General features: G+C 50.7%; 1 protein-coding gene across 1 annotated transcript in view; it reads left to right on the top strand.

The window, feature by feature from the left end:
* The window catches only part of DISP3 (dispatched RND transporter family member 3), a 43,838-nt gene that overhangs the window by 22,928 nt on the left and 11,584 nt on the right, over positions 1-9,326 (top strand). The window contains exons 4-10 of the mRNA XM_006914358.2: positions 1,143-1,279; positions 2,195-2,329; positions 2,889-3,049; positions 4,405-4,544; positions 6,245-6,393; positions 6,624-6,785; positions 7,645-7,806. Coding sequence (XP_006914420.1) covers positions 1,143-1,279; positions 2,195-2,329; positions 2,889-3,049; positions 4,405-4,544; positions 6,245-6,393; positions 6,624-6,785; positions 7,645-7,806 — 1,046 coding nt within the window. The remainder of the gene's footprint in view (positions 1-1,142; positions 1,280-2,194; positions 2,330-2,888; positions 3,050-4,404; positions 4,545-6,244; positions 6,394-6,623; positions 6,786-7,644; positions 7,807-9,326) is intronic.

Here is a 9,326-nt window from a genome sequence, read left to right as displayed (position 1 = left end):
AAAGCCTCTCTTCTCTCCCCCGCCCCCAGATCTGCTTAGGAGTAGTGACAACCAGGCCCTTTGTAGACTTGACTTAGTACCTTCTTTTGGATGAATAAAATCTTTTTTGTTTTTCTATTATTGGTTACGCAAGAGATGGCAACGTGCATCTTGACTTATTACAGACTAATGCAAATGATCACTTTTACTACTTTCCTGATAATACTACAATCTTAGAACACAGTTCACTGCATTTGTAACCAACCCTTCAGCCTTTTGCATTTTTGTGGCATGCATTTTAATTCTATATATACTTTAAACTCCAGAAAATATTACATTTTCATTTTGCTGAGTCAATATCCATTTATAGTTGCTCACATATTTACCTTTTCTGTTGCTCTTTATTACTTTCTACAATTTCATGTTTCCCTCTTGGATCGTTTTCCTTATATCTGAGGAACTCTTCAGTATTTTTTTTTTTTTTCAATGCATGCTCGCTGGTGATAAATTCTCTATTTTTTTTTGCCTAGAAAAATCTTTATTTTACTTTTATTTTTGAAGTATGTTTCTGCTGATATAGAATTATAAATTGGCAGTTATTTTCTTTTAATACTTTAAAGATGTTAATCCATATGCTCTGACTTCCATCATTTCTGTGGGAAAGTCAGGTGTCGATCTTTTTTGTTGCCCCTTTGAATGATTGTCTTTTTTTTCCCCTGTGGCTGCTTTTAAGATTTCTCTCTGTCTTTGGTTTCACCAGTCTTACTATGATTTATGTCAGTGTGATTTCCTTTATTCTGCTTCAGTTGCACAGAGCTTCTTGAATCTGTGTGTTGATAATATTCATCAGTTTAAGGAATTTCCTGGCTATTATCTCTTCAATGTTGCTTCTACCTCACTTTCTGTCCTTTTTCTTTTTAGGATTCTAATTACACAAATGTAAGCTCTTTTCATGGAATTTCATATGTTTTCAATACTCTGCTAGGTTTTTCTTTTCTATTTTTTCTTTCTATATTTTGGTTTAGATATTCCTGTTCACTGATCTGTCTTCTGTTGTATCTAATCTGCTGTTTATGTAGATAGCTCCTGGTCCTCCTCCAAGTATTGACAGCCCTCTGTAATCCACTTCCATCTTTCTCTCTCCATGTCCTCCTTTCCCCCAGCAAAGTCCAAGTTCTTTATGGGGGGACAGACCTTTTTGATTATGAGGTACGCAGAACCTTCAACAACGACATGCTCCTGGCCTTCATCAGCAGCAGCTGCATTGCCGCCCTCGTCTACATTCTCACCTCCTGCTCAGGTAGGGCCTCTCTAAAGGCCTTCTCTCCTCAGTGTGCTCCTATCTGGACAGAGCCTTCCTTCTCAAGAATGCCAGAAATAGTCTTGAGTCCACCATGTCAGAGCTGTTGGGGAGGGGTGCTCAGGAATCGCCTTCCAACCCCAGGCAGGTAGACTGAGGTCCAGAGGCAGGTTAGGCCTTACCTGAGGGTCCTCACTCTGAGGACCTCACGTAGTTTAACCTTTTGCCCTTTGACTGTCTTTTTTCTTGCTGGTAATCTTGTTTTGGGGCGTCTGGAGTATTGGACCCTCATTATAGATTATTCTGTAGTCTGTTTTACAGTCCCAGGTTAGCCACCCTTCTGTCCCTCAGTTTACTTTTCCAATGCCACCTTCTCATGTACCCTAGCTGCTTCTTACTACATAAACAGTAGGTACTCTCTATTGCCCAAGTGAATGAGAGAGTGGTAATATCTTCAAAAACAGAAAAGACATTTATTTATCCATGTAACATATATTAATTGGGTACCAACTATGTGCCGGATTCTCTGTGATATCAGGGATCCAGTGATAAACATCACAGACATACTTCCTACCCCTATGGAAACCTTGTCTACTGGGAAGACAGATGTTAAATACATATATAATGTTCGTAACTCCCTACTAGCCTTTGAGGTAAGTTATACAAACATGAGAGGCCATTAGCAATCTGCCTTACTTGGAGATGGCTTCCTCTACCACTTGGGCCTCTGGCCCAGCCCCTTCTCTGGGCATGGAGAACTATGCTGGGCATGGATGGGGTGGCAAAGGATGCTCCATGGTGAGGGGCGGGTGCGAGGCAGCACCTAGCTGGGGTCAGGGACACTGAAGGGTGTGCGTGTTCCACTGAGTCCCCCCATTGTATTCCCTGTCCCCTTGCCCCCTCCCCACCACCCAGTGTTCCTGTCCTTCTTTGGAATCGCCAGCATCGGTCTCAGCTGCCTGGTGGCACTCTTCCTGTACCACGTGGTCTTCGGTGTCCAGTACTTGGGCATCCTCAACGGGGTGGCTGCCTTCGTGATAGTGGGCATTGGTGAGTTGCCTCCATTGCCATACCAATGGACTTCCCATTTGAGAACACTGCCTTAGAAAGGGTCTTCTTTCTAGATGTAAAGCTTGCCTTCTAGGAGGCTCCAAAAAGTCTCTCTCAGACCTCAGAGCCCGGGAGGGTGGTGAGGGGACAGCCTTTAGTACTCATGATTGGCAGATCCTTGGCTTATGGTAGGTAGAGCCCCCAAGGGATGGAAGGAGCAGGGAAGTATGCTGGGTAGAGGTTAAGAATGGTGGGAAAAGTCTAGGAAAGGTGGAAAGCAGGCTAAGATTTGGAAGAAGGGGCCTAGTTCTGGGGATGGGATGGGGCCAAGGAGCATGGGGCGGGGGTGGAGCTTGGATTTGGATTTAGAAGAAGGGGCCTAGTTCTGGTGGGTGGAGCCAGAGTCACATGGGTCCTTCCACACTGAGAAGCAGGACTCCTCCAGCCTGACATCTCAGGCAGCCTCTCAGGGTTGGTCCAGGCCCAGCCTGGGTCTGATCTTGGAGACAGCAGAGTGATCCTGAGCCTGCCCACACTCGCCCGGGACTCCCTCCTGTAGGTGTGGACGACGTCTTTGTGTTCATCAACACCTACCGCCAGGCTACACACCTGGAAGACCCACAGCTGCGGATGATCCACACCATCCAGACGGCAGGCAAGGCCACCTTCTTCACCTCCCTGACCACAGCCGCCGCCTATGCAGCTAATGTCTTCTCCCAGGTGGGAGACTGCCCTGTCCCCGTCCTGGCCTCTCCACTCCTCGCATACATACCTGGCCTTTGGTCTCTGCGCTTCCCTCCAGTCCCTTCTCTTGTGGCTACACAGCCTTTTCCTCAGGCGCTTGCTACGTCCCTAGGGTCCATTTTTGTTACTTATCACCATTACTAGAACTTAACAAATAGGAAAATTTAAATACAAATAGTATTTATTATTGATGCTCATTAATAGTAATCCAGCATCTGCCCTGAAGGGCATTTGGCAGTTTCAAAAGCTCTTTCACATTTAGTCCTCGTGACATACTTATGACAAAGGTATCTTTACATCCCTAGTTTCCTAACATAGAAACTGGGGCTGAGAGAGGGAAGGTGACTCCCCGAAGGTCACACAGTCGGTAGGTGGTGAATCCAACCACGTCTCCTGACCCCTGAGCTCTTTCCACCCACCTGCTTCATTCACAGTGCATTGTCAGCTCTCACACCGACGTCCCTCTCGCTGGCCCCGTGTTCCTTCAGGCCTGCGGGCTGGGCCCAGGGGAAGGATCTGAGTTGGCGCCAGGTCCTTGGTGCTAACACAACCTGAAAGGTAGTGAGCCTGCCTGAGTCTTTAAGAGATTTTATGACCTGGGCTGCGTATCCCATCTAGAAACTACTAGATGCTTTGTGATTAGCCAGGCCTTCCTAGAGAATCACATTCGAGAAACAAGCAGAGCTGGATTCAAATCCCACCTCTGCCATTTACTGGCTGTGTGACCTTAGGTAGGTCGTTTAACCTCTCTGAGCCTCACTTTCCTCGTGTGCGGATTATTCAGGGACTGAAATGAGATGATGATTGTGAAAATGTTTCACAAACAGAGAAGACTTGGCTGATTGATGGCTACAGTTTTCTTCTGTCACCCCCTGTGCAGGTCCTTGTGACACTTCTAAAGTACACTCATTGCTCTAAGGCCCCAGGCTCCTTGTTCCCATCACAGAACAGCATTCTCTCCCTTCCCCCTCACTAACACATGGCCTGGTCTAATGAGGTGTGTTTTCCTCTGTCCCTTAGTCATTCAGTAAGGACAGTTATTGAGCACTTCCTCCGTGCCAGTCACCATTCCAAGCAGTGGGCTACAATATAGACAAGAGCCACCACTCCAGAGATGGGACACTTCCTCCTTTGTCATGCCACCTGGCACCAGCCCTTGCCTTCTGGACCAGTGACTGGTTTCCTGGCAACCTGGGCCTCCTCATCCTGCCTCAGTCTGACAGTGGTCTGTGTCCTTTGTGGTCAGGTGGACATTGTCACAGTGCCTTTGGCTGCAGAGTCTGCGGGTTACCTGGGCTCCAAGCCTGACTATCCTCCCTCTACCTTGCCAGATCCCGGCCGTCCATGACTTTGGCCTGTTTATGTCTCTCATCGTATCTTGCTGCTGGCTGGCTGTGCTCTTCACCATGCCTGCTGCCCTGGGCATCTGGAGCCTTTACATGGCACCGCTAGAGGGCGCCTGCCAGACCAGGTGAGCTGGGCGGGCGGGGCCGGGGTGCCTGCCCTCCTCTCGCTGAGTATCCATAAGAGGGCCTCGTGATTCATTATTGAGCACCTTCTGTATGCCCAGTCCCATGCTGGGCATGGCCAGGGAACAAGGGACGAAGAAGAGGATCCTGTTGGGTGGTTCGCATTTGTGACCACCTGCTGTGTGCCAGGAATTGGGCAAAGCACTTTTGTACCAGATCTTATTGCCACCCCCCAGCACCCTGAGAGCTGGCTTCTGTCATTCTGCCCATTTTACAGATGAGGAAACAAGGGCTTGGGGACATTGGGCAACTTTCTAAGGTCATCCATTTGGTAGGCAACAGAGCCAGGATTTAAACCCAAGAAAATCTGACTCTGTATCATATGCTCTTAGCTGCTGTATTAAATATCCTCAGGATTCTTGTCATGGTGGAGAAACAATATTAGACATAGTGAGCCACTGGCAAATTTGACTGGGTCATTCCAGCTCGTTCTGCTGGAATTTGAGGGGTCAGGATCTTGTGAGGTTGGGGAAGCGAGGGAGGGAGGGATGGAGGGAAGGAGGGAAGGAAGAAGGGAGGAAGGGAGGGAGGGAGGGGGGAAGGAAGGGAGGGAGGGGTGGTAGCCAAATGGAATCTGACCTGGGTGGCTGCCTGGGCTTGGGAGTACCAAGGAATGTTGGAGAGTTTCTGGGCTTGGGGCAGGGCACACAAGGACAGGGATGTCAGGGGTCTGTGACAATGACCACGGTGAGCCAAGGAGGGCTGGGAGGGGGACAGAAGCCAGCAAGGAGCTCAGACTTGGGCCCGGGACCGACTTCTCAGCTGTCTCACTCACACCGTCCCTTTGGGGCCGCCATGTGTGCCGGTACGGGTCAGGCACTGACCACATGAGGGCACGCTGGCAGGGGCACTGCCATCTACGCTGTGGGCATTCACAGTTTTGTGACAGCAGCAAAATGTCTTGGGGAAGGGTGCCTTGTTATAATCTCTCTAGAAACACCAAATAAGCTCCACCCTATCCCCAGTCTGGGGCAGTGGGTGCAGTGGTCTTCCTAGCCCTGGGCCCCAACCTCAGCATCTTCGCTTGGCAGCTGCGGGACCTTGGGCATATTACTCAACCTGTCTGCATCTCAGCTTCCTTTTCTGTAAGATGAGTGTAATTCCTGTGTAGGATTCCTGCGATGTTTAAATGAGAGAATCCACATGGAGCTCATAGCTTGTGCCTGACACATAGCATTCATTATGTTTGCCATGTGCATTATTCTTGTCTCTAGGGTGAGCCTCGTCTCCCCCACATTCACTCCAGCTAAGGCCTCTGCCATGCTGCCTACACTCTCAGCCCAGCCCTGCTTACTCCTCCTCCTGGTGTCAGAGGCCTGGGGCTACATGACAACAGAGGCATGATTCTCCTCCTTGGTCACTTTGATATGTGGGGCGCTACATGTTATCATCCCCTCTCCCTGGGTAATGGCCGCTGTCACCATTTGTCTTCTTAGAGGAATAGTGGCTCCTAGGGGCCCTGGGGGAGATGGCACTGGAAAGAAATCAGGAGCAGGCTTCTGGAAGTCTGCGATGAATGTCCTGTGTGAGATGTCAGCAGCAGTGTGAGACCTGGGTTCGTGTGGTAGCCTGGGCCTTGCCCTACCCTCCCCGGACATCCAGGACCCTTGGGGCTCATCCCTCCTCCCTCCTTTCTCCATAGCTGCCACGAGAAGTGTGGCCGGAAGAGCTCCCTGCATTTCCCTGGGGAAGTGTTTGCCACTCCTGAGCGGGCTGGGGGCAGCCCAGCCCAGGGTCCCTTGCCCTACCTGGATGATGACATCCCGTTGCTAAATGTGGACGAGGAGCCAGGTGAGAGGTGAAGGCCTGACCCTGGCAAGACCTAGGGCTGTCTCTGCCAGGGGAAGTAACTCTTGACAAGATGGTTTGAGGACAGGCTGGCCTGAGTCTGGGGGCTGGACAAAATGGCCTAGGGGATCCCCATCAAACATTTGGGCTTCCTTAGAGAGGGTGGAGACTGGGGTGGGCTTTGACTAGGGTCTGGGCTGGGCCTCTCACAGGCCACTGCTCTGCCCTGGCAGTGTCTCTGGAGCTGGGAGATGTGTCTCTGGTGTCTGTGCCCCCCGAGGGCCTGCAGCCCGCCCCCGACAGGGGCAGCCGGGGTCAGCTCATTGCCCAGCTGCAGGAGCTGCTGCACCACTGGGTCCTCTGGTCAGCCGTCAAGAGCCGCTGGGTGATTGTGGGTAAGTGGGCTCCCCACCCTCATTCCCTTCTGTCTTGCAGCTTCTACCCAGTGTCTGAACATGGTGGGGGTAGACTCCCTCAAAGAACGAGTAGGCATTGGGAGCTCACCCCATCCTGCAAACGAGCTAGAGATCAGAGACCTGGGTTGGCATCTCTCACTCACTCTGAGCCTCACTTCCTTCCTGTATGGAATGAATCTGGTCCCCAATAGCTTTTGTTTCTTGAGCACCTACTATGTGCCAGTCATCATGCTGGGCAGTAGGACAGAGCGCTTAATGTTTAGGCTCTGGAGTTAGGCCAGTTTGGCTGAGTCAAACTCCTAATTCCACCGTGTGCTAGCAGTGTGACCTTGGCTATGACCATCAGTCTGAGCCTCAGCTTCATAACCTATGACTGAGAATAAGAAAAAGGTCTTTCTAATAGGCAGTCGAAAGGAATGCCACAGTGCATGTAAAGAACTAAGCCCAGTGCGTGGCACGCAGTAAGTGCTCAGTAAACATTAAGTGCTATTATTTTTATGATCATTGTTGACAGTATCTGGAGTTATGTACAAGCACATGGATATGCCAGCTCTTTATAAACTGTTAAGTGCTCTAAGATGGTGTTTGGTTCTTGTCCCGGAGTGTGAGCTTGTAGCCTATAGTCTGATTCCCAAGTGACAAGCATAACAACCAACCCTTACCCTGGAGGGCCGATCTCTTGCAAGTTTCACCCACAGGCTGCCATGCTGGGCCTCTGCCCACTCCTGCGGGGCCCTCTCCCCGCTGCTTTCCCCATAAAGGGAGCAGCTCTTTGCCAGGGCTCTAGAGGCATTGCCTGGGCCCCTGCCCTGCCTACTGTGGCACCCTTTCCTTGCAGGGCTCTTTGTCTCCATCCTCATCCTGTCTCTGGTGTTCGCCAGCCGGCTCCGCCCTGCCAGCCGGGCCCCGCTGCTCTTCCGGCCCGATACCAACATCCAGGTGCTGCTGGACCTCAAGTACAACCTGAGCGCTGAGGGCATTTCCTGTATCACCTGTTCAGGTGAGGGTTTCCAGCCAGGGATCCCCTACGGGCCACTGCTCTCTTTGGAGTCTAAGTGTCAAAGACTGCGTGCCTGAAAGATGCAAGACCCAGGCTCAGCGTTTCCACATTTCATTAAACAAATACTTACTGAATGTCAGCTGTGCTGGTGCTGGGGAGACTGCGGTGGGCAGGACAGGCTTCCCGGGCTCAGGGAGTTTATGCTCCTGCTAGGGGCCAGCCATTGTAATAGCAGATCTGAGCTGCGATGGAGGAAAAATGGTGCCTGGGGAGCTCAGCATCATGGAGGGCTTCCTGGAGGAGGTGATGTCTAAGCTGAGACTCAAAGAATGGGAAGGAATTAACCAGGATGGGAGAGAGAGAAAGGAAGGCATTAGCCTGGCTGGGAGGGAGAGATGGTAGTGGCTGGGCCAGCGTGCTAATGGTGGCAGTGGAGACGGGAGGCATTTAGGAGGTGAAATCCATAGGACTTAACGACAGTGTGTGTCGGGGATGAGCAAGGGGTGAAATAAAGACGTCTCTTTGCCTTAGAGGTAGCCTGGGCTAGGCCCTCATTTTACAGAGGCGCCCAAGGTCAGGGTTGGGGCGGGGGAAGTCAGCCCAAGGTCATACAGCTTTACCAGGGCAGTTAGAAACCAAATGAGAAGATGTTCGGGCGAGTACACCCAACTCCTGGGAGAAGATCCGCTGACTGCTGTAATTGCCTTCATCTAATTAGGGCGGTGTTCAGATTAACTTGGCCTTCCCCTTGGTAATGGCATTAGCCAAATGCATGATAATCAACTGCAGCTCAGAGAGGTGCCCAAAGAGCCCCTCCTAAATTGGAGTCAACCCCGGCCACATCCCTGGCTCCTCTCCCACCTGCTTGGGCATACAAATTATGCTCCATTATCACTTCTGCTACAAGGGCTTCTGCTATCACTCAGGGCCTGGGGACAAAAAGCCGCATCCCCTCCCATTTCATGGATGGACAAACCCCAGGATGATCCTGAAGTTCCTGGGAACATCTGGAGAAGGGCCAGGACCCCAGCCAGAGTCCAGGCCCCAGCCCCTTGTCTCTCTTAGCTCTCTGAACAGCCCCTTAAAGGGACGCCTTTAGACTGTAGCAAAAAGGGCTTCACCTGTAGAAGCAGACAAGACCATATCCTAATGGGGCTCTGCCTCTCGCTTTCTCGGCAGGTCACACAACCTCCCTTAACCTCTGCTTTCTTCCCTATCAAATGTGGTTAATAATAATGGCCTTCTAGGATTACTGTGAGGATTACATTTTTGAAGGTGTAAAATTTTTCTCATTAAGAAGCATAAACTCATCTGCAATGCTTGGACAAAACAGAAAAGTCTCCCATCACCTTTGCTACTTGGTAACACTCCATTTCTAGTTGCTCCTGTCTATTGAGCATTTATCATGAGCTAAGTGCATAAGAAGCAGCATCCCATATGGTCCCCAGCCACCCTCTGGAGGTGTGGTCATTGCGTTTGACAGAGGAAGGGAATGAGGCCCAGCAAGTGTGAGTAGGGAA

The sequence above is a fragment of the Pteropus alecto genome, unplaced genomic scaffold (genome assembly GCF_000325575.1).
Source record: "Pteropus alecto unplaced genomic scaffold, ASM32557v1 scaffold125, whole genome shotgun sequence".
Classification (NCBI taxonomy): Eukaryota; Metazoa; Chordata; class Mammalia; order Chiroptera; family Pteropodidae; genus Pteropus; species Pteropus alecto.
This window is presented reverse-complemented; position numbering and strand designations above follow the sequence as displayed.